Raw genomic sequence first — 26,356 nt, forward strand, 5'->3', positions numbered from 1 at the left:
ACTTTGGGTGGAATATGATGGTACATAGAAGCAACTTAATGTGACTTTAGCTCCCACTACCATCCCTGCTAAACCAACCATCCCACTCTTGTTCTTGAACATTGATCTTTCACCATTCATGGTAGATCCCATGTTTGTGGGCTTCTCATTATCTACTGCTAACTTGCACCTATCTCATTATGTGTTGGGGTGGAGCTTTAAAATGAATGGGAAAGCAAAAGAACTCTCTCTCTCCCAACTTCCTAAGCTTCCTCGAATGGGACCCAAACCAACACCTAGAATTTTTACCATTGGATTTCCTGTGATCGGTGCTAGTTTAGTGTTAATGTCCATCTTCATCATCCAATTTATTGTTGGAAGGAAGAAGAAGTTCGCAGAAGTTCTTGAATACTGGGAACTAGAATATGGACCTCAAAGGTTCAGATATAAAGATCTTTCTATCGCAACCAAAGGATTTAATGACAAGGAGCTTCTTGGCATAGGTGGCTTCGGTAAGGTCTACAAAGGTATATTACCTACTTCAAAAGAAGTTGCAATGAAGAGAGTATCACATGAATCAAGACAAGGAATGAGGGAATTCATCGCTGAGATCGTCAGCATCGGAAAACTACTGCATCGAAACATAATAACACTCTTGGGGTATTGCCGATGTAAAGGAGTGCTCCTTCTGGTCTATAATTTCATGCCCAATGGGAGCTTAGACAAGTTCCTCTTTGATCATCAATCCATAACAACAACCAAGACAATATTGAATTGAAATCAAATATTTCAAATACTCAAAAGTGTGGCATCCGCTTTACTATATCTTCATGAAGAATGGGAAAAAGTTGTGGTTCACAGAGACGTTAAGTCCAACAATGTGATGTTAGACAAGGAGCTAAATGGAAGACTGAGTGATTTTGGACTTGCAAGATTATATGATCATGGAAGCCATCCTAAATCCACCCATGTGGTGGGGACGTTTGGTTATCTTGCACCAGAACTCGCAAGGACTGACAGAGCAAACCCTAGTGTGGATGTCTTTGCGTTTGGGATATTTTGCTGGAAGTGGCTTGTGGTAGGAGGCCAATCGAGCCACAAGTATCAGGAGAGTGTATTGTATTAGTGGATTGGGTGATCTCAAGTTGGAATGGTGGAACGATTCTTGAAACTGTGGATCCCAAGCTGGAAATGAATTATGAAGTGGAAGAAATGGAGTTGGTGTTAAAACTTGGATTGCTTTGCTCCAACTCAATTCCAACTGCAAGGCCATGTATGCGACAAGTTGTGTGGTATTTGGAGGGAGAGGTTCCACTACCAGAGCTGCCTCCCTAATTCGAAGCATTGCTGCACCGTCAGAGTTAGGTATCGATACTCAGAACAAAGATTTTTCTCATATTTTAAATGGAGTTGGTTTATTTTTTGGATAGTTTTGGGATGAGATAATTGATCAGAAATTTGTTTGTGGGCGAGTTCAGTTTGAAGGAAATTTAGATGCTTATTTTTTGCTGTCGTTTGGGAAATAGGAGTTTAGGCATGTAAAAATGGAAAAATAATCTTTTGTCCTTGAAATTTTATATATAGAGTCATGGATGGTCTTGAAAGGTTTTATCTTTCCAAGGAATGGTTGACCTAGGATGATAGTTTGACCAAAATCTTTGGCAAGGAGAAATGTTTGGGGGAGACAAAATCCTTTGCTACAAATGTGGGTATTAGATAGTTTGTATTGGACATTCGACCCAGACCCATTTACGATAGTAAGCCTTTGGGTGGTACGTTCATAGTACTAGGTTGGAATGACACCTTCATTGATACAGTTGAGTTGGGCACCTGAGTCAACAAGGGCAATGGTAGAAAGTTTGAAGGAGGTATTGACCACAAGAGTAATGTGGATATACCAATTTTGACTGGAAATGGTATTAACAAAACCAAAAGATTGTTCTTGATTTGAAAAGGGATTTGTAAATGGTTCGGTTGGAACAGACTCAGTGTTTGGAGAAGAGGCTTGTTGATTTGGGAGGTGTGAGAGAGCTAGTTGATTTTTTACTGTTTTAATTTCATACTGCAGTGTTGCAATGGTAGTTTCAAGAGTTTTGATTCCAGTGGAATGATCAAGAACTGAAGGGGTTTGTGTTTTTTCAAATTTTTGAAGTATAGTTTGTAAGTTGTAAGGTTGGATAGAAGTTTGAGCCTTGATATTTTGTTTAGGGTGTTCAAGACAGGCCTTCTTTTGTTCGGGGTCTGTCAAATTATCAATATATTCAAAAATATTTGTTTGAGGAGATGTTCGCAACATACGAATAGATTTGGATGCACTGTCTTCATAGTTTAAACTAATAATGCAAGAATCACAAGCCCAGGCTTGGAAGTTGTCATTATCAGTGGAGCTAAAGGCAGAATGCTCAAAGGCTTGAACTTGGTTTAGTGTGTGTTTTTTCTCATCAAAAGATGAGGAGGAAGAGGTCTTGGAGAAGGGCTAAAATTTGGGACTTATTTTGTTCAGAAATCTGTAAAGAATTTATTCTTTTGGAAACATGGTAGTATTTGGAGATGTGGCAGGGTTTGCCGCATCTAAAGCACCGTTGGGAAGTTTGATTGGTGTTTAGATTTTTAGGTGCCTTGAAAGGACCGTTGGGAAGTTTGATTGGTGTTTAGATTTTTAGGTGTCTTGAAAGGCTTTTTATGTTCGTTATACTTTGGTTTGGAAGGGGATTTTTGGTAGAATATGGGAATAGTAAATGGTTTATGGGAGGCATAATGTTTTGATTTGTAAAATTTTTTATAGAATTTTTGTGAGGATTTATGTTTTGTTGGAGGTCTAAGGGGAGCAAAACCAAATTGTTCGCAAAATCCTCCTAATTCTCGTTTGTAAAATTTGTTTTCTTTGTTAATTTGCTTTCGTAGCCTAATGTTAGTACACAAGGCTAGTCCTTCTTCATGAATTAAATTTATAATTTGACCATAAGTCATTTGATCATATGGGATAATTCCATCATTTTCCTTTCAAAGACGTTGTTTGATTTTCTCTGAAAAAAGAGTTGGAAGACCTGTAAGGAATTTTTCTTTCCAACATGGAAGGTTGGCGTTAGGTCTGGTTAAGAGTTTGGTAAGGAAAGTATCTTTGTACCATTTGAAGTCATGTAGTTTCTTACACCTAAGGTTTGATAGTTGTTCAGCGGTACAGTCTTTGAGACGAGAAGGGTTTCCTAAGAAATAATTTGCGATACTGAAAATAAGGGTATTAACATCTTCAATAGGGTCACCTTCAGCGTCAAGGAGGGGAGTTCCTTCAGGGGTAGTTTGGATAGCAGTTAAGATTTCAATTTTTTGGTTATCTGTGAGAATATAATCCCACCAACCTTTAAGCTAGCCAGTAAAACCAGAAATGAGCAAAGTAGCAACAACACTATCAGCTGTATTTTTGATACGGTGAGCATTGCTAACAATAGTCATTTCTTGGAATTTGTTCATGAGGTTATGTTCAGATAAACCATCTATGTTCCATTCATAGGTGATGCCACTTTGGTAGGAAGCTTGAGGAGCAGTTCCCCTGACTTCGATTTGGAGGCCTGGAAAGATCGGATGTTGAGTTGAGCTTTGTCCAATTTGATTACCTTGAGGGATTTCCTAGTCAGAGCTGGATGAGTAACTCGAAGGATAATTTGTAAGAGTACGAACCCGACGATTAGTGGATTCAATAGTTGATTGATCTGGAACTAGTCTGTCGGGAGCTACTAGAGTCACGAGACGGTGGTTAATTTGATAAAGTAAAAATGATTTGTTAAGTTGGCCTTCTTGTTTTTGTGGTATAATGTAAGGTTTGAAAACAGAGGCTGAAGGAGGAAGAGGAGTTGGTGCGGAGGAAGACACAGGTTTTGGTTGAACAAGGCATTCAACTCAGGGGAGTTGGTCACCTAAAGTTTGAAGACTCAGATTAGTTAAATTTGATTGTTTAATTAATTTTCTATTTGGATCCATTTGTTCAGCAGTTTTGAAAGGAGATGCAGTAATTTCTACATTTTTAAATTTATGTTTGATGCTATCAATTAGGGGATGGATAGCAAAAGTTGTTGGACTAGTACTAAGGGTCTAACAAGTCAAACATAAATTTAAAAATGTAGATGTACTGGTCCAACAACTTCTGAATTAACCACCATCTCGCGACTCTAGAAGCTCCCGACACACCAGTTCCAGCTCAATCAATTGCTGAATCTGCTAATCATCGGGTTCGCACTCTAACGAATTATCCTTCGAGTTACACATCTAGCTCTGACTCAGAAATCACCCAAGTTAATCAAATTAGACAAAGCTCAACCCAACACCCGGTCTTTCCAGACCTCCAAATCGAACCCAGGGGAACTGCTCCTCAAGCTTCCTACCAAAGTGGCATCATCTATGAATGAAACACAGATGGTTTATTGGAACATAACCTCATGAACAAACTCCAAGAAATGACTATGGTTAGCAACGCTCACCGTATGAAAAATATGGTTGAGAGTGTTGTTGCTACTTTGCTCATTTTTGGTTTTACTGGCCAACTTAAAGGTTGGTGGGATTATGTTCTCACAGATAACCAAAAAACTGAAATCTTAACTGCTATTCAAACTACCCCTGAAGGAACTTCCTTCCTTGACGCTGAAGGTGACCCTATTGAAGATGTTGTTAATACCCTTATTTTCAGTATCGCAAATTTTTCTTACGAAACCCTTCTCGTCTCAAAGACCGTACCGCTGAACAACTATCTAACCTTAGGTGTAAGAAACTACATGACTTCAAATGGTACAAAGGTACTTTCATTACCAAAGTCTTAACCAAACCTGACACCAACCTTCCATGTTGGAAAGAGAAATTCCTTACAGGTCTTCCAACTCTTTTTTTAGAGAAAATCAAACAATATCTTTGAAATGAAAATGAAGGAATTATCCCATATGATCAAATGACTTATGGTCAAATTATAAATTTAATTCATGAAGAAGGACTAGCCTTGTGTGCTGACATTAGGCTACGAAAGCAAATTAACAAAGAAAACACCTTTTACAAATGAGAATTAGGAGGATTTTGCAAACAATTTGGTTTTGCTCCCCTTAGACCTCCAACAAAACATAAATCCTCTCGAAAATTCTATAAAAAAATTCACAATTCAAAACATTATGCCTCCCATAAACCATTTACTATTCCCGAATTCTACCAAAAATCCCCTTCCAAACCAAAGTATAACAAACATAAAAAGCCTTTCAAGGCACCTAAAAATCTAAACACCAATCAAACTTCCCAAGGGTGCTTTAGATGCGGCAAACCCGGCCACATCGCCAAATACTACCATGTTTCCAAAAGAATAAATTCTTTACAGATTTCTGAACAAGATAAGTCCCAAATTTTATCCCTTCTCCAAGACACCTCTTCCTCCTCATCTTCTGATGAGAAAAATCACACACTAAACCAAGTTCAAGCCTTTGAGCATTCTGCCTCCAGCTCCACTGATAATGACAACTTCCAAGCCTGTGCTTGTGATTCTTACATTATTGGTTTAAGCTGTGAAAACTGTGCGTCCAAATCTATTCGTATGTTGCGAACATCTCCTCAAACAAATATTTTTAAATATATTGATAATTTGACAGACCCCGAACAAAAGAAGACCTGTCTCGAATACCTTAAACAAGATATCAAGGCTCAAACTTCTATCCAACTTTACAACTTACAAACTATACTTCACAAATTTGAAAAGCACACAAACCCCTTCAGTTCTTGATCATTCCACTGGAATCAAAACTCCTGAAACTACTATTGCAACACTACAGTATGAAATTAAAACCATTAAAAATCAACTAGCTCTCCTCTCACAGCTCCCAAATCAACAAGCCTCTTCTCCAAACACTGAGTCTGTTCCAACCGAACCATTTACAAATCCCTTTTCAAATCAAGAACAAGCTTCTGGTTTTGTTAATACAATTTCTAGTCAAAATTGGTATATCCACTTTACTCTTGTGGTCAATGCCTCCTTCAAACTTTCTACCATTGCCCTTGTTGACTCAGGTGCCCAACTCAACTGTATCAACGAAGGTGTCATTCCAACCCAATACTATGAACATACCACCCAACGGCTTACTACCGCAAATGGGTCTGGGTTGAATGTCCAATACAAACTATCTAATACCCACATTTGTAGCAAAGGATTTTGTCTCCCCCAAACATTTTTCCTTGCCAAAGATCTTGATCAAACTATCATCCTAGGTCAACCATTCCTTGGAAAGATAAAACCTTTCAAGATCACCCAAGACTCTATAACTACAAAATTTCAAGGACAAAAGATTATTTTCCCATTTTTACATGCCCAAACTTTTATTTCCCAAACGACAGCCAAAAAATAAGCAACTAAATTTCCTTCAAACTAAACTCGCCACAAACGAATTTTTGATCAATTATCTCATCCCAAAACTATCCAACAAATAAACCAACTTCATTTAAAATATGAGAAAAATCTTTGTTCTGAGGTTCCTGATGCCTTTTGGCATCGTAAAAAACACATGGTTTCCCTGCCATACACCAAAGACTTCATTGACCTTCAAATCCCTACCAAGGCACGACTTGCTCAAATGAACCAAACCCTCTTAGAAACTTGCAAGTCTGAAATTAATGACCTTCTGGCCAAAAATCTTATTCGCCATAGTACTTCTCCCTGGAGTTGTACTGCTTTTTATGTTAACAAAGCCTCTGAAATTGAAAGAGGCACCCCTAGGTTGGTCGTTAACTATAAACCTCTCAACAATCCCTTCAATGGGTTCGTAACTCCATTCCTAATCAAAATGACCTATTACAAAGAATTTACCAAGCAAAAATTTCCAAATTTGACATGAAATCAGGATTTTGGCAGATCCAGATTCAAGACCATTACAAAACTACCTTTACTACCCACTTTGGCCTCTATGAATGGAACGTCATGCCATTCGGCCTCAAAAATGCTCCTAGTGAATTTCAAAAAATTATGAATGATATTTTCAATCCATATGGGCAATTTACAATTGCCTATATCGATGACATTCTAGTTTTTTAGATTCCATTGAATAATACTTCAAACACCTATGCATATTTTATCAACCTATTAAAACAAATGGTCTCGTCCTTTCTAAACGAAAAATAGAATTTTTTCTCACCAAAGTCCACTTCCTTGGACACTTGATCGAAAAAGGTACCGTAACCCCTATCGATCATGCCCTTTCTTTTGGTGATAAATTCCTCGATCAAATTTTAGACAAAATCCAACTACAACGGTTCTTGAGAAGCCTAAATTATATCTTCGGCTCAAGAAGAACCCAGCTCCTTGGACCTCTACCCAAACTAGTGCTATCCAAACCATCAAAACTTTGGTCAAAGAGATTCCTTGTTTGTTTATCCCTAATCCTGAGGCATTTAAAATAGTCAAAACTGATGCCTCCAATATCGGATATGGCGGAATCCTTAAACAAAAACTCCCTGATAATAACAAAGAACAACTAGTTCAATTTACCTCCGGAGTTTGGAGTCATGCCCAGAAGAATTATAGCACTATCAAAAAAGAAGTTCTGTCCATAGTTCTCTACATTCAAAAGTTTCAAAATGTATTATTAAACAAACCATTCTTAGTTCACATTGATTGTAGCGCTGCAAAGTTTGTTTACAAAATGATGTTTCTAACCTAGCTTCCAAACAAAAATTTTCCCGATGGCAAGCTTTACTTTCTATTTTTGAATTTCAAATTGAATATATTAAAGGAGAATCAAATTCCGTCCCTAACTTCCTTACTCGTGAATTCTTACAGGGCCAAACTTCCAAAATCAACCTACTAAAATGGCTCCCCCCAAAGAATCCACAGCCTCAAATTCCCTGGTCCGATCCAAAAATAGCTATGGCACCCCTGCCTCCTCAAATCAAGCTATTAGACAAAGGCCTCACCTAGCCTCCTCAAACCTCCCTTATTCCCATGCTGTCATTCTCTTAACGGCACCAATAACCAAAGACAAAGCTAGCTCTAGTCTCCAAACTACCCAAGCAAAGCCAATTCAAACTGCCCAACGAAAAATCAAGAGCCAATACTTTGAAAAACATCTTAAAGAAGACCTCTTCACCATCGAAGATGTCCTCCAGAACTATGTTGAGTCTCCCCTCAACATTACCCAAAGAATCTTCTTCTAACGGTGGCATTTTTATTCCTCCCGGCTGCAAAAACCCAAGAATTCTACGAGTACATCCTTGTAGATACTGGCTCCGTCAAACTCAAATTCAATTTTGATAAAAATGGCATTTCATTGGTTACACACACAACTATAACCATCTACAAAATTCTTTCCCTCAGAGATTGGAATAACCCCCCCTACAGGTTATACTTATTATGACGATCAGGAGGCTTGGTACAAGGCTTTCGTATTTCAAAACAAGATAAACCGACACTCTGGTTTTTCTGTTTTGATTACAAATTTAACAACCAAACTCCCCTCTGGTTCAAACATTTGTGGGATCAATACGGCCCCATGGCTGATATCCTCCCCTTTCAACTACACGAACCACTCCAAATTTTCTCCCAACACTCTCAATCACAAACTCACCAACCTGATCTCCTGCGGTTCTTTCTCCACTGCCGCTTAGCCTGGATCCTCTTGTGGGACAATGAGATCACAAACTTCCAAACTGAAGATTGGGTCACCCCAGTTCTCTCCCGCGTCTTTCATGTTAAGTGGTGGGATAACTGTGACACTTCAAAATGCAACAAGATAGCCCTCATCCAAAGCCTTACTGGCCTCAAACCGATCCCAGCCCTTCCAGCCTCATCAAAGTCAAGTATCAAAAGTGAGAAGGAGGCACTTCTGGCTCACCTCGCCGAACTCAGCTCCGATTCAGATAATGAATCCAGTGACGGAGCCTACAGCCTCAGCTCTATCAAAAGTTCTGTGATAGCCCACTGCCATACTCAACAAATGGCCCAAGATCCCTCTGATGATGAACCTCCCAGCTCTAAGGCTTCATCATCTACCAAATTCAAACCAGTGGTTTGACGCTAAAAAAGAACCGCCTCAAGAACTTTGACCAAGAAGTAATTTGGTCCTTAACATCTGCAAAGACGATTTGAATTGGCTGACTGATGGAGTCGTTAAACCCATCTAGTCAACTAACCATGGACGACCTATATGAGGAAATGTGGTACTGTTACTATCCCATGTTAAAGGATAGTCAAGCCAAAACCAAGCCCATCCAAATATGGTTTTTCCACCTAGATCAAACCAATACGGAAAACAGTGTCCTTGACACATGGAATGCTATGGTAAGACCTTTGAAGATTCCAAATCAACATCCAAGATCGAGTCCAAGATCAATTCCAACTTTCGGCGCCTACTGTGCTCCCCAAATGCAAATTCAATATGCACAGTTAAACATAAAATGTAATTAAGAATGGTAACAAATGAAATTCAAATGTGCTACAAACCCAAATGAAATTCAAATGTAAAAGGACTCCCTTAGTCTATAAAAGAGTACTCCTTCTCTTCTCAAACGCACTTGGAAAAATAGAAAGGAAGACTTGGAAGAAGAACCCCTCTCAACGTCTCCAAGCTCCAAGCCCAACCAGACTTCCTCAAAGCTCCGCCGGTCTTCAACAACTCAAGGTTCCGATCGACCTCTCCAAGTCTGATCTCCCACAAAGGTTAGCATCACTAGTCCCGAAAGAGCTCTCAAAGCTATAATTTACCCTTCTTCTTCTCAATTCCTCAAACCTAAGCCTGTAACTCAAAGATCTCCAAATAATAATCAAAGTTTACTTTCAAATTATAATTTTGTATCATTATTTTCTTGCATCTGCATCTGCATCTACAACTTGCTTCTAGTTATGTCTTCACAGAGAAGCCTACAGTTGCGCCTCTCGACTGTGAAACATAGATCCGAATAGGCAGCTTTGATTTTCTAATTTTGAATTCGTGGTCTTGCTTCATAATTTTTTGATTTTAGTTTTGCACAAATTAGATCTAGGTATGGTATTGCACCTATCCTGGTCTTCGTCTTCTTGCCAGATCGGAGTATGGTATTGCACCTATCTCGTTCTTCTCGCCATACAGGACCAGGAGAACCCTATTTCCCTGGATTTTGGTGTAGATCGATCTTGTTATATGGTATCAGAGCCATAACAACTTCACATAAGATCTAGGTACGGCATTGCACCCCGATATCATACCTAGGTACGATCCATCTAGGGAAAAATATATTTATATATATATATATATATTTTACAAAATACACTTCAAACGGTAAATTCTAGTGGCGCTGATATTCTACATCCATATATTATCACTACTAAATGTCCACCTTGACTACTTATTTTATATTAAAATTAGATATGAATCAGTAACAAGGGATTTACTAAATGACTATGCACCTTATTGAGCAATGAAAGCCAATTCTCCTGCAACTCAACAAAGACAATTCTGAGTTGGTGTCAAAGATTTCGAATAATAAAAAATGTGGCAGCGGCATTGTTGTATCACGAAGAATGGGAACAAGTTGGGGTTCATAGAGACGTGAAGTCCAATAATGTCTTATTAGACAATAAGCTAAATGGAAGAATAGGAGATTTTTTACTTGCAAGACCGTATGATCATGGAATTGATCCTTAAACCACTCATGTAGTGGGGACAATTGGTTATCTTGCACCAGAACTTTGTGTAACTATCAAACCGAACCCTAGTGTGGACGTGTTTGCATTTGGAGCTTTTTTGCTTGAAGTTGCTTGTGGTAGGAGGCCCATAGAGTCAAAAATATCTAAAGATTGTAGGGTGCTGGTGGATTGGGTGATCTCATGTTGGAGTTGGGGTAAAAGTCTTGATAATGTGGACCCAAAATTGGAGATGAATTATGAAGTGAAGGAAATAGAGTTAGTGTTAAAACTTGGATTGCTTTGCTCTCACTCCGTTCCGACTAAAAGGCCAAATATGTGACAAGTTATGTGCTATTTGGAGGGGGAGGTTCCTCCACCAGAGCTGACATGCTTGGTATAAGAACAAGCCCTCAAAATTGTGTAGTCCCTCCTTAGTTTATTTTATCTGATTGTTATCTTAATGGTCAGTCTTTAGATCAATAAGGTTTAGGGTCATGTAAAAGCTAGTAACATTGATCAATAGTACATCATCTCCTTGAAATTTCTATTTAATGTAGGGTAAGTTTTGGCATATTCATCAAATGGTGTATTTTTAGAGAAAAAAAATTTAGATGTTCACAGAATTTCATTTTTTTGTTGAATGGAAAATAAATTAAGGAAAAAGAGCAAAGTACAACATTGAAGTCAATAGGCAAGCTTAATTGTGGGGACCCTAAACATAAGACTAAAAACAGTTAATCAAAGGGAGATAAACCACAAGCCAAGGGAAAAAATAACTTACCAAAGGATGATACAGCAAAACAATGGGGAAGAGACAAAATAAATAAGATGATACATCAAGATGTTGGCACTGGGGGAAAAATAAGATGAAGGTCCCAACATTTGGCTACATGTCTATTTCTCAAAAAATCTGGGCTTGCAAAACATATAAGGAGAAGTTTATTTTTCATCCCGAAAGTTATGGCTTCCTAAATTTACTTCACAGTGTGACAACTTGCCACACCTCAACACTTGAAGAAAAGGGGCCGTACACTTTCTACCTTCGGCATGGCCATCAGCAGAAAGAGGCGACAACCAAATCAACCAGAACCAAAATAGAGAAATAAAATACCCTAGCACATCCTATATCTAGGATGACCAGAGGCATCCATGTCTAGATCCATCTTCACCAACGGTGACCAACCCATAACCAGAGACGAGATCTCAAAGCGAGCCACTAATTTAGATAAGAAATCATCTATAGAATTTGCCTCACAGTAACAATGAGTTATCTTCCATTCCACCTCTTCCAAGTAGGATATACAATTTATCCATCTCTGAGAAGCTACCCAAGGGGATTTTTTCTTTTGGAAAAGAATCACCATAGCCTCCAAATCACACCCAATCCATAGCCGGAGGATGTGCTAATGCTGTGCCACCCCAAGCCCAATCATAAGAGCCAAGAATTCCACTTCTGAATTCGTTGGAATCCCTAGAAAGCTTCGAAAATTTCCCACCACCTCAGCCTTCTTGTTCCTTAGAACATCTCCTGCTCCAAATTTCCCTAAGGGGAAAAACAACTTACGAAAGGATGAGATACAATAAAACTAGGGGGAAGAATCAAAATAAAAAGGATAATAAATCAAGAAGTCGGATTTTTTTTTTTTTTTCAGTACAAAGAAGAAGTGGGATTGCAGGAAAAATAAGATGAAGATCCAAACATTTGGCCAATTTTTTATTTCTCAAAGAATCTGGGCTCACAAACCAAATGGCCTTCTACTGTTGGTATACACCAAACAGAGAGAGGTGGGTCATGCCTACTATCCCCACCCAATTTCCTTCATAAATTCCTTCAGTGGTAATGTTCTCTCCTTCTCTACCACTTTTGTATTCGCTATGGTCTCCGATTTATCAACAATAGCAGGTCCTGGAATCGTGTTGGTGATCTCACCCTCCAACAAGTTCCCTGGTGCTTTCCCAAACAGTTATATGGGCATTTTCAACACCTCCAACGTCGGCAACTCATCCACCCATGTAGTTAGAGTCGAGTTGGATACTAGTCAAAACATTGAGTTTAATGATATTGATGATAACGACTTGAAATCTGTTAAAGCTGCCCCGGCGTCTTATTTCAGTGATCGGGAAAATCGACGGCTGAACCTCAACCTTCACAGTGGAAACCCTATGCAACTATGGGTAGAATATGATGGTATAGAGAAGCAGCTTAATGTGACTCTAGCTCCCACTACCGTCCCTGCTAAACCAAACGTTCCACTTTTGTCCTTGAACGTTGATCTTTCAAAGTTCATGGTAGATCCCATGTTCGTGGGCTTCTCATCATCTACTGCTAACTTGAACGTTTATCATTATGTGTTGGGGTGGGGTGGAGCTTTAAGATGAATGGGAAAGCAAAACAACTCGTTCTCTCCCAACTTCCTAAGCTTCCTCGAAGGGGACCCAAAACAATACCTAGAATTTTTACCATTGGATTTCCTGTGATCGGTGCTAGTTTAGTGTTAATGTCGATCTTCATCATCCATTTTATTGTTGAAAGGAAGAAAAAGTTCGCAGAAGTTCTTGAAGACTGGGAACTTGAATATGGACCTCAAAGGTTCAGATATAAAGATCTTTATATCGCAACCAAAGGATTTAATTACAAGGAGCTTCTTGGTATAGGTGGGTTTGGTAAGGTCTACAAGGGTATATTACCCAACTCAAAAGAAGTTGCAGTGAAGAGAGTATCACATGATTCAAGACGAGGAGTGAGAGAATTCATCGCTGAGATCGTCAGCATCGGAAAACTTCAGCATAGAAACATTGTAACACTCTTGGGGTGTTGCCGACGTAAAGGAGAGCTCCTTCTAGTCTATGATTTCATGCCCAACGGGAGTTTAGACAAGTTCCTTTTTGATCATCAATCCACAACAACAGTAAAAACAACATTGAGTTGGAAACAAAGATTTCAAACAATCAAAAGCATGGCTTCAGCGTTACTCTATCTTCACGAAGAATGGGAACAACTTGTCGTTCACAGAGACGTCAAGTCCAGTAATGTGATGTTAGACAAGGAGCAAAACGAAAGACTTGGTGATTTTGGACTTGCAAGATTATATGATCATGGAAGCGATCCTAAATCCACCCATGTGGTGGGAACATTTGGTTATCTTGCACCAGAACTTGCTAGGACTGGCAAAGCAAACCCTAGTGTGGATGTGTTTGCGTTTGGGATTTTTTTGTTGGAAGTGGCTTGTGGTAGGAGGCCAATTGAGGCACAAGTATCAGAAGAGTGTATTGTATTGGTGGATTGGGTGATCTCAAGTTGGAATGGTGGGACGATTCTTGAAACTGTGGATCCCAAATTGGAAATGAATTATGAAGTGGTAGAAATGGAGTTGGTGTTAAAATTTGGATTGCTTTGCTCCAACTTGATTCCAACTGCAAGGCCATGTATGCAACAAGTTGTTTGGTATTTGGACAGAGAGGCTCCACTACCAGAGCTGCCTTCTCTTAGTCGGAGCAATTCTGTGCCGTCAGAGGTAGGTATCGGTAGTAACTTCTCTATTTGGTGTCCTCATCTCGGTAGTGGAACCAATTTGCAATCATCGATTGTAGATTCTCTACTCTCAAGGGGATGTTGATTCTAAACTCAGTTTGTTCATGATGATTTTTCCTGAGATGCAATAGGAAAACCTTGATTTGGATTTTCCTGAGTTAGTTAGTCGTGTCAGGCCTCTTCACTGCTGACAGCAATGGTGAAGGTGGGAGGGGGTCTGTATGGTAATTTTTCTGTTGGATAGTTATTGTGCCATGTTAGTGATGTGTATTTCTTTCATTTTTAATGAATTCTAATTGCTGATCTTAAGCAAAAATATTGCAATCCTAGGTTACAACTTGTATGGTTCAGTAAAACAGTGCTAAATATTTACTGTTGCTAAATTTCTGCATTATATATATTAAAATAATATCTTCTCTTATGCCTGTATATTATTTTTAACAAAATAAGCTTAAAATAGCAGCGGAAAATTATAACCGCTCTGATATACTACATCCAATGGTAGTAATATATTACCACTGCTAATTGACAACCTTGACTACTTATTTTATATTAAAATAAGATGTGAATCAGAAACAAGTGAGTTACTAAATGGATTTGGATCCTCTGTGGCGCAACGTGGCATCTGACGTGCATCCAATGCACAGAAATATCTTGAGTTGTGTACGACTGCCTTGGACTCTGTGCCTAAGCGTTTTTAGCTATTGGATGCACGCCAGACACCCTATTGCACCATAGAGGAATTCAATCCGTTACTAAATGACTATACACTGTGTTGAGCAGTGAAAGCCAATTCTCCTGCATGTCAGTGAAATTGAAACAAATCAATTGCTATAATATTTAGGACCTACTATTCCACAGATTATTGAAGATTATCTTTTGATGCAAGCTTCTTGGAAGTTATGGATCGAGGGAATTAAACACACCTTTTTAGGTGTGCAACCATGTAATTTGGAGAGGTACCAAATTCAACTTGTAGTGGCGAAGAAGAAGATGTTTCACTATGCAGAAGAGAGATTACACCCAAATAGTGGCGAGAAAACTCGCCCTGAAACCCTAGATCAAACCCCCCCCAATTACAATAACTTGCTCAATAAGACAATAATACATTATATACTCCAAGTCACGGGTCGACCCATTGGGTCGCGGTCGATCTTCTCTGCTTTCATTATAGATCTCAAAAAACTTCTCATTCAGGTCACCACCAAAATATGTCGTAGCGAGTCAATCTTTAAAATGGATCAAGAATTCGAGACAAGCCTAACAAATTATTCATTGACCTAAAAAATATTTGGATGTTCATTTTTAATATTTGAAAAGAAGAACACTACTTAGTCGTGTGGACTCAGCAGCAACTAGCATAAGGCCATAAATGAGGGGGATTCTAAAGGTATCGACAAAGGGTGGGTTTTCTGTATGTCACAGTGATGGGGTCATCATTTGGCTTAGATCCTGTCTTATTCAATGTTCGATGTTTAATTTGAAATTTTCTACCAAACAACTTTCTTAGATAGTAAAAGAATTCCTAGTTTTCCACCCAAAAAAATAGAAGTTAGGACTTGGTGGGCTCATGGCTGGTTTAAAGCCATCATCACTATAGAAGTTTATTCCAAGTCCACAATGCACTGCTTGAAAACAACTTCTCATCAAGTTTAACAAAAATCCTTCAGAACAGACAAATTAAGGACTGGATAGATGGGTAAATTGTTTTGATCATCCAGAATGGTCTAATTACAACAGTTGTGCTTTAAACTCAAACGCCTGGCACAACAATGAACCTTTCAAGTATTGAGTTCTTCATATACTTAACAAAATTCTTAGAACAAAGGAGACCAGTAAGTAGTGAATTACTAAATTTTAGGAAAAGAAAAACAAAAAAAGTGGAAAAATAATGTTGTTTAAGCTTGTGCTGTTCTTTCTTCTCCTCAAGGGATTTGTAGCATCACAAGAAGACCTTGGTTTTACTTACAATGGTTTTCAAGGAGTCAACATGAGCATGGACGGCTTAGCCCAGATTACAGACAATGGTCTCTTAATGTTAGTAAACAACACTTTGCAACAGATGGGTCATGCCTTCTACCCCCATCCGATTCACTTCAGGAATTCCTCCACCGGTACTGCTCTCTCCTTCTCCACTACTTTTATATTTGCCATGTTCTCTACTTTAGGAACAATAGGTGGCCCTGGTATAACGTTCGTGATTGCACCCTCAAGAGAGTTCCCAGGTGCTTTGGCATCCACTTATGTCGGCCTCTTCAACCCTACCAACATCGGCAAATCATCCAACCATATCATTGCAATCGAACTGGATAGCCTTCAAAACAAGGAATTCAACGATATCGATGGAAACCACGTCAGTATCGATATCAATGACTTGAAATCTGTTCAATCTGCAACTGCTTCCTACTTCAGTGATCAAGAGAATAAGCATGTAAACCTAAGCCTTGTCGGTGGAAACCTCTTGCAACTCTGGGTGGAATATTGTGGTGCAAAGGAGCAACTAAATGTGACTTTAGCTCCTATTAAAGTCCCCAAACCAGCCATCCCACTCTTGTCCTTCAAAATTGATCTTTCTAAGATCATCATTGATCCCATGTTTGTGGGCTTCTCCTCATCTACATACGCATTGCCAGTAACAAATTATGTTTTGGGATGGAGTTTTAAACTGAATGGGGAAGCAACTGAACTCACACTCTCCAAACTTCCAAAACTTCCTAAAAATAGCCATAAAACCAGACTTGGGCTTTTTATTGTTGCATTTTCTGTGATAGGTGCTACTTTAGTGTTAATCTTGATCTTCTTCATCATCCTATTTATAGTGAAAAGGAAAAGAAAGTTTGCCGAAGTGCTTGAAGATTGGGAACTCGATTATGGACCTTAGAGGTTCAAATATAAAGATCTCTACATCGCCACTAAGGGATTTAAGGACAAGGAGTTACTTGGAATTGGTGGCTTTGGTATGGTCTTTAGAGGTGTATTACCCACATCCAAGACCGAAGTTGCAGTGAAGAGAGTCTCCCACAATCCTAGACAAGGGGAAAGAGAATTCATTGCTGAGATTATTAGCATCGGAAAATTGAGGCACCGGAGCATAGTCAGACTCCTGGGTTATTGTAGACGTAAGGAAGAACTCCTCCTTGTCTATGATTTCATGCCCAATGGGAGTTTAGACAAACTCCTTTTTGATCAAACAACAACAAAGGCAATACTGAGTTGGTGTCAAAGATTTCGAATAATCAAAAGTGTGGCAGCCGCATTGTTGTATTTGCACGAAGAATGGGAACAAGTTGTGGTTCATAGAGATGTGAAGTCCAGTAATGTCTTATTAGACAAGGAGCTAAATGGAAGATTAGGAGATTTTGGGCTTGCAAGACTATATCTATATGATCATGGAACTGATCCTCAAACCACCCATGTAGTGGGGACAATTGATTATCTTGCACCAGAACTTTGTGTTACTGGCAAGGCGAACCCTAGTGTGGATGTGTTTGCATTTGGCTCTTTTTTGCTTGAAGTTGCTTGTGGTAGGAGGCCCATAGAGCCAGAAGCATCTGAAGATTGTAGGGTGCTGGTGGATTGGGTAATCTCATGTTGGAGTAACGGCAAGATTCTTGATACCGTGGACCCAAGACTGGGGATGAATTATGAAGTGGAGGAAATGGAGTTGGTGTTAAAACTTGGATATCTTTGCTCTCACTCCATTCCAACTGCAAGGCCATCTATGCGACAAGTTATGCTTTATTTGGAGGGAGAGATTCCTCCACCAGAGCTAAAGTGCTTGGTCTAAGAACAACCATTGATGACACACCTTTTGTGCCTTCAAAAGGTTTTTGTGATTTTTTTTGTCCTTAGGAATTACTCAGCCATCATTAGTGCATAATCTATGATCTCTGAAGGTCGATGATTCCAATGAATTATAGTTCTTATAGAAATCCATGTGAAGCTTTTTATTGTGAAAATAAATAAATAAATATGTGAACCGTTTCATTATTTCATAGATTCTCTTAGTTTCTATTCACAATTGATCGACTGTTATGTCACATAATTAAGTATGTGGCATTTACTATTATGTCTTGATTTCTTTGACAATGGTCCCCGCCCCCTCATGACCTCCAAAACAAAGGTGCCGGGATCGAGAAGGTATTGAGTATTGACAATAAGGAGGAAAAGAGAAGGAAAAAGATGAATCGTGAAGCTTAGGACGAGCCTTACTTCTTTTCTTTTCTTTCTTTTTTATTTTTTATTTTTCATTTTTTTGGATCAAACTCATTATGTTTTGTATGAGTATTACAATTTCAGGTCCCATGCTGAAATCCTCATGGATAAGAAATATGCTTCGATGGTCTGAAACTTTGCACTATTTCTTCTATATATTCTATTTTTAGGACTTTCTAGAGTATTTTAAGCCCTCTTTTCAACGACATCTATCAAAGTGGAGCGACATTTGGGTTAAAAGTACTCTTGCATGGGGTCACAAATTAAAAAAATCTTTAATTTGAAAGGTATATATCGAGTTTTCCTAAGACCACAGTGAACAAGAATCAGGTCACCGTGGCCCATTCACATTGTACAAAAAAGGGGAAAGGTATATGGGGAGAGGGGGTTCATAACAAGACCCTCTCTTTCATTTTTTTTTCGCTAAAATATCATTTGTATTAAAAAAGAATATAAAAATATAATACAAGAGGGATAAAATACCGAATCAAAAAATCGACAATTTTTTTTTCGCTAAAATTTTATTTCATAAGAAGAAAGAAAAGAAGAAAACAATTACAACCCAACAACCAATCCAACAATAAAAAGAACCAATAGCCTCCCTATCCTCCCACCTTCGGCATTGCCATCAGCAGGAGAAAAGGAAAAACTCTAAGGGAATCTATAATTTGGTCTTCCCTCGGCATCTCTAGAAAGAAAATCCCCTATGTGAGGAGGCAATATCACATCAACTCCTGAAATACCACTCTTAGCCGCATCTCTTGCCAAGAAATCTGCCACTGAGTTCCCCTCTCTGTAATTGTGAGAAATTTTCCAAGAAATTCTTCTCATGTAAGGCTGAAGATATAGCCACCTTTGCAGAGCAAACCAAGGAATCTTCCTTTGCTGAATTAAAAACACAACAGCACTCGAGTCTGACTCAATCCACAAATGTTGAATGTCCATGTCCTTGGCTCGCATCAAACCCTCCATCAGCCCCTCTACTTCAGCCTCAAATACCCTTGTCACTCCCATATATTTTTTATATGAACATATCACTTTACCAAAATGATCAGGAAAAATTCCTCCCGCTCCAAAAAAAAAAAAAAAAAAAAAAAAAAAAAACCATTTGAAGACTGAACTAGAGCGGAGAAGATTTAATCCACCTTCGGCATTGCCATCAGCAGAAAAAAGACCATCAACCAACTCTCCTCCACTATGATTTGAAGACTGAATTAGAGGGCTATAGCAGTCTATATCTCGGACGACCCGAGGCATCCATATCTAGATCCATTTTTACCAAGGCCGGCCAAGATGTCACTGGTAAAGAGGTCTCAAAGCGAGCTGCAGACTTTGCCAAGAAATCCGCTATTCACGAAAGCAGTGTGTGATCTTCCACTCCACCCTTTCAAGGTAGGGTAAGCAGTTAATCCACCTTTGCCGAAATTTCCAAGGAATTTTCTTTTTCTGCAAAAGATGAACCACCACGACTGAGTCACATTCAATCCATAAACTTTGCACCCCCAATCGGTTTGCAGCTTCAATTCCTGCAATAATAGCTTGGAATTCCGCCTCAAAATTTGTGCCAATTTGAAGGAACTCTCTGTAATTATATAACACTTCAGCCTTCTCATTGCGCAGAAGACCTCCCCCACCTGCTTTTCCCGGATTGCCCAATGAGCAGCCGTCAGAATTTAATTTGACCCATCCTGTTGGAGGAGTACACCAAAAAATTTCAAATAATTCTTTTTGCCGGCGTTGAACCCCTGAAAATCCCAACCTTCTAGAGCACATCAAATCTTCAATCGAAACATCCACCCCAGAATGGGCTAGTGTCTGAGAACGAATTTCATTTTTATTTTCAAAAAACAAATCTGCTCAGAAGAAGAGACTCCTTCATACCGCCTAGAATTTCTCTCCATCCAAATAAAAAAAGGGATTAACACAAACCCCTTATTCCACACCCCTTTCAATGACACTGATTTTGCTTGGAGTTTCCACCAAGAAATCAGATGAGATTCATCAGAAAAAGTTGGTCTCAACACACCAAAGCATTGACAGAACCGAGACCATATAGAGGTAGCAAAGCTACACTCATAAAATAAATGATCTTTAGACTCCTCCGACTTACCACAAAAACTGCACTTTGAGGGCAGAGAGACACCCCTCCTTTTCACATTCATATTTAACGCAAGTTTATTTCTGATCAATCTCCATCCAAAAACTGCTTGGCGCGGTTGAATAGAGGACTTCCACACCAAAGATGACCAGCTCACCTTAGGCGAGCTTCTTCTACAGGTTCCCAGGCTGACTTTATGGAAAAAACTCTTGCTGAAGAAGGGCTCCAATGACATTCATCCTCCATGCCTGAAATATAGATCAATTTTGCTTTATTTGTAATATTTTTCATGAAGTTAGATGCTACCTAAGGAAATTCCCATCTAAAGTTATGGATAAAATCACAGACTTTTGCCTTTAAATTCCCACTGTGACCGCCATCATTCAGAAGCATTTCTTCAATGGAGAGATGATCCAACCACCTGCCCTTCCAAAAATCAATTTTTTGCCCATTACCTACTGTCCACTGCTCATTTAAAGTCACAAAATTCCACACTTTCTTTATCCCTGGCCAAATCGAAGAGGAGATATGGCTAGATTTTAGAGATCCGTCTGCTTTTAGAAAGCGACCCCGGAAGAACTTACTCATAGAGGACTCCTCATGCTTAATCTGCCAAGTCAATTTTTCTAGACAGGCAAAATTTACATCTCGCAGTCTGCGAATGCCTAACCCCTCTTCCTGTTTTGGTTTGCACACATCGTCCCAATTCACCACTATTTTCTTTGTAACCTCCATATCACCTGACCAGATAAAATTACGCATCCACCGCTCCACCAATTTAATAGAATGGTCTGGCCACCAATATACTGTAAAGTTATGTACAGGAATACTAGAGATCACAGATCGCACCAACTCCACTCTTCCCGCCATTGAGAGCAGCTTACCCTTCCATCCAGCTAGCTTACTTTTTATCTTATCTAGCAAAGGTAACAGATGAGATCCTCTCACTCTTCCCTTGAAAATTTCCACGCCTAGATACTTCGTCAGAAGTCTCTCTGATTTTATACCTAACAGAGAAGAAATATATTGTTTCCTGTGGGGTGCCACCTTCCTAAAAAACAGGCTACTTTTATCCAGATTGAAATTCTGCCCTGAAAAAGCTTGATATTTTTCTAGGAAATCTTGGAGATTCTTCACATATTTTGCAGAAGCATTCATAAAAATAAATATATCATCTGCAAAAAATAAATGAGAGGGAATGGACACACCTCGAGGTCCCGGGAGAGACTTCAGCTTCCCATCCCTTACTAGCAACTTCAAACCTCTGCAGAACACCTCCTCTGCCAAGATAAATAAGAATGGAGAAATAGGATCTCCTTGTCTCATACCTTTGCCCACTGGGAAAAAACCCACTGGCCCTCCATTCACTAAAACAGATAACCTGGAAGAGCTTAAAAGAAGCTGGATCCAAGAGATCCATTTGTCCGAGAAACCAAACTTTACCAATGAGGCAAAAAGGAATTTCCATGATAAGGAGTCATATGCCTTCTGCACATCCAATTTCAATCCCATTCCTCCACCCCTCACAGCGGAATGCATAAGATTTGCCAGCTCCGAGGCCAGACTAATATTGGAAGAAATAATCTTACCCTTCTAAAATGCACCCTGCTCATCTGAGACCAATCGCGGCAAAAGAGGCATAAGCCTGGAGGACATAATTTTAGATAGAAACTTACAGAAAACATTACCCATGCATATTGGCCTAAATTTATCCAGAGAGGAAACACCATCAGATTTTGGAATTAAGGAAATAAAACAGTTATTTATTCCTTTGGGCAAGTATCCCATTTGAAAAAAATAAACAACTGCCTTACCAAAGTCCGTCTCCACTATCTCCCAACATTTCCTAAAAAATTTTCCTGGAAATCCATCAGGACCAGGAGAACTATCAGGATCCATATCCCACACTGCTTTTTTGATTTCTTCTCTGCCAGGAATCGCTTCTAGACTAGCCACATCTTCATTGGACAAATTTTTTGAAATACAATCCAGAAGATCAGGATGCTCTATAATACTGGTTGGTTCATGAAACTTCTCGAAGAAAGAGGCAATATACTCAGCAATTCCCCTTTGATCCAAGACCCAAGACCCATCCTCCCGCTTTAAAGCAGAAATATGATTTCTCGCCCTCCTCATCTTCACAGAGATGAAAAAGCTTGGAGTTGCAGTCCCCATTTTTCACCCATCTCAGTTTCGCCTTCTCAGCCCAAAGAGCCTCGTGTCTACGACTGGCAATCAGCAAGGCCGTTTTAGCATCAGCTTCTTTATTGAAAAGATCATCAGACATACCTGATTCTTCAATTGAGTCTTGGATCGATTTTAAAGCCTCCGTTGCCTGCTCTAACTCCATATTAATATTTGAAAAGGAATCATGAGCCCATACCTTTAACACCCCCTTTACTCTCTTCAGCTTTGCCGATAAAACATATATAGGATCACCTTTTATCTGCATCTTCCACGCCTCATCAACCACTGAAAGAAAATTTTCATTTTCCATCCAAAATCCATGGAACCTGAATGGAATATTATTCGGCTTTGAGACAATATCAGAAATTACAAGCAACGGAGCATGATCTGATACCGAACTCAATAAGACACGTTGCATAACATTTCTGAAAAAGTCTATCCATTTTTCATTACAAAAGCTGCGATCCAACACTGCTGCCACATGTCCTCTTCTCCTATTGTTTGTCCAGGTAAATTTTTTTCCAGTAGATGAAATTGGTAATAACAAACAAGCATCTATCATCGCCTGGAATTCTGCCGTAGAGCCAAGGTTAAAGGTTCCTGGCCCCCTTTTTTCATTGGAAAACAAGGTTGCATTAAAATCTCCAAGAACAGACCATGGAATCGCAGAAGAAACCTGCGATTCCAACTCCAACCATAACTGGCGACGAACTACTTTGAAAGAACTCGCATGAACAAAAGATAAGCCAACCTTGCTACCAGGCCAGTCACACTCCACTGAAATATGTTGTTCCGACATTGCTTTAACAATTAGACGAGCTATCCCACACTTCCAAATAATCCACAAATTTGGAACCTTATTCTGCCTATTATTGTGAATAAAATCAAAAGAATAACCCAACTTATTGAAAAACAGAGCTGGAAATCTACTCACTTGAACCATAGGTTCAGCCAAGCATAAAATATCTGGGAAAAACTCCTTCACCAGCATTCGTAAGGCCCTTTTACCAGCAGCCTTCCTCACTCCACGAATATTCCAGAAAAAGACCCTCATGGATCACTAATTTGCCGCCGAACGCTTGTCAGACTTTTTAGTCTGACCACCACCCTTCTTCTTTTGCTTCACAGCCGCCGCCTTCTCTCCATTTTCTTTCTCCCTCAACAGAGCTTCCCTATCCACAACACTCATGTCTGAATGCGTGATTGAGAGAAGACCCCTTGAGTTTAGATCAGAAATTGAGGGGTCATTATGCTCCAAAAGAAACTCCGCCGAAGGAAGAGGCTGCCACCCCATCTGGTTACCACCTGAACGACCACGACCAGCCACCACCAGCCCTCTCCTTTGACGGGTAGAGAGTCTAAGATCAGGTCCCTGAACTTCACTCTGAGACCCATTCATCACACCATGGTCTGTGTCTTCAATGGGCGGGCAGGGAGGAAGCGGGTCCCCATCAAAGGATCCATATTCTAAAACCAAATCCGACCCATTCTCTAATGAATTATCCAATGGGTCTTGAAGAACTTTATCTACAGAATTTTGAATTTCAAAATCCTCTTCATTGACCAACGTGACAGCCTCTTTTCCAATTTCATTTGGAGTAATTAAAGGGGCTTCCAAAATTACTTGGAGATTTCCACCTTCCACCGAATCATGATGATTCCCTAAATTTTGAATGTCTTGATTTGCATTAATAAAATCCCCACTTAAACATGGTAACTCCACCACCGAGTTAACCCTTTCCGGGTTGACTCCATCTTCCACGAACACCGCCCCTGGGACTAATGCTGCATTATCCTTGGCAGATTGCTTTGCATCCTCTGCTTTCTTCAATCTACAAACCGATACTTGATGGCCCAATCGCCTGCAGTACCCACATCGCTCAACATTGTCTTCGTATACCACCTTTTGATGAAAACCAAATACCTTAGCAGTACCTGGTTCTAATCTTTCGACCTGAACTTCGTCAATCCTCACAGCCGTCTCTGATATATCAATTTCAACAAGCACCCTTGCAAAGTACCCTAGAAAACCTTCCCTTGTCCTACGGTCTAAAGCCACAGGGCGACCCACTGCCTTCGCAATAGATAATAGCACGTTCTCATGCCAGTATTCGAGAGGAAGATCCGGAAGACGGATCCAAACAAGTTTTGTGAATGTCTGCTTCTCATGGATATTGAAATCAGGCTTCCAGTGTTGGAATCGGATAACCTGATCTCCTACTCATAATGGACTCCTCCTCCATACTGCAGACTTGTCACCTTCACATTGAAATTGGAAGATTACAAAACCTTTCCCAAGGGGATGCATGGTCACGCCTTTACTGAGTTTCCAGTTGACACGTGCCTCCTCCCTCAAAGCATCAAGTGAAATTAGGCGGAAGTTCACTCTCCCTATCAGTGCAAAACGAAAGTTTTGCCTTTTGGATTCATAGTCTTGTTGGGGAATGACTATGCGTCGGAAGTTCCCTGCCTGGATTGGATCAGGGAGCGAATCAATCGCAGGCCATGAAGAGTTTCCCACTACCGTTGCATATGATCTTTTATTCATGACCACCTCCGGTAAACCATTAGAGACCAGAACCTCTGGACCTCGATCAGGAGATTCCCTAGCACTTCCATCACATTCTTCTTCGTCGGCTGAATCCCTTTCCAAATCACCAGACACTCTCTCTCCTCCTTGCATTTTTTCAAACATTTGTTTTAAATACTTGTTTAAACCAACAGAAGGTTTCATGCTTTTTTTTTTTTTCATTGTATTGGTTTTGGTTTTAGTATTGATCTGGTTTCTTATCATTTATTGAAATTGGTTTCTAATCGGTCTATCATCATGTTTAGTTCAGTTCGATTTTAGTTTTACATCGAACACAAGGAGATCAATGTAACTATTTTTTTTTTTTTTCGGAATGGGGTGTTCATTTTTTTTTTTTCATGTTTAATCTTCTTTTTTTTATTGGTCCAATTTCGTTTCTATTTTTACTGGTTCGATAAAACCCCAATGTAAAACCAAACCGATCAGATTTTGCTCCAACTAATACGGATTGAACTTCAACATTTTTTTCTTCACTGAAGGGAATTTTGTATTAAGAAATAGAAAAGAAGAAAGAATGTATAATCAAAACTAGACTAGGCCAGATATTCCGACAAGAAGAATGAATGCTTAATCTAAAACTTCTCATCATTGGCATTGTCATCAGTAGAAAAAAAAATAACACACCCTAAAAGATAAAGAAAAATAAAATAAACTCTCTTTGAACCGAAATCTTAACATACCTTGAATATCCAGAAGAAACTCGATCATTATTTAAAAAAAAAAAAATGAGGAGAGTAAGAGCCCGTTTGGTAACGATTCCATTATGAGAACGCCGTTCTTTGGCAAAATCATTTATTTGTGTTATCTCATTGAAAGATGATTTTTTGACTTGTATGAGAGCTTGGTAAACTTGTTCCAAAACCATTCTAGAGATAGTTCTGGAATGAAATGGCATTTAGTAAGAACTATTTCCTGGCACATTTTTTTTTATTATTTCAATATTTACTCAACTGTCATTAATGACCATATTGAAATGAAATTGATATCAGTGATGGGGCAGGTAAAATGGATAACTCCCATGTGTTTCAGATACCGATCCATTTTCTGTTAGGTAATTTCACTGCATTGGGCTTTCAATTTCAGACCTGTGAGAAGTGAGATGGTTTCAGTTTCAAGGGTTAAGACAGGGTTGGAATAGGA

General features: G+C 39.3%; 1 protein-coding gene and 2 pseudogenes across 1 annotated transcript; all 3 read left to right on the plus strand.

The window, feature by feature from the left end:
* Nucleotides 1–325: 325 nt before the first annotated feature.
* LOC122061696 (L-type lectin-domain containing receptor kinase IV.1-like) lies at nucleotides 326–1,105 on the plus strand. Its single transcript, XM_042625112.1, has 2 exons — nucleotides 326–639; nucleotides 784–1,105. The coding sequence occupies exons 1-2, from the start codon at nucleotides 326–328 to the stop codon at nucleotides 1,103–1,105; spliced, it is 636 nt and encodes a 211-aa protein (XP_042481046.1).
* An 11,267-nt stretch (nucleotides 1,106–12,372) lies between these two features.
* LOC122061042 lies at nucleotides 12,373–14,442 on the plus strand (annotated as a pseudogene).
* A 1,801-nt stretch (nucleotides 14,443–16,243) lies between these two features.
* LOC122061044 lies at nucleotides 16,244–18,038 on the plus strand (annotated as a pseudogene).
* Nucleotides 18,039–26,356: the final 8,318 nt, after the last annotated feature.

Source organism: Macadamia integrifolia, chromosome 14, assembly GCF_013358625.1.
Source record: "Macadamia integrifolia cultivar HAES 741 chromosome 14, SCU_Mint_v3, whole genome shotgun sequence".
NCBI classification, from domain to species: domain Eukaryota; kingdom Viridiplantae; phylum Streptophyta; class Magnoliopsida; order Proteales; family Proteaceae; genus Macadamia; species Macadamia integrifolia.

Coding starts and splice junctions, on each gene's coding strand:
- LOC122061696 (XM_042625112.1), top strand. CDS start 326: ATGTCCATCTTCATCATCCAATTTATTGTTGGAAGGAAGAAGAAGTTC. Junction 640..783: donor AACATAATAACACTCTTGGG/GTATTGCCGATG, acceptor AATACTCAAAAG/TGTGGCATCCGCTTTACTAT.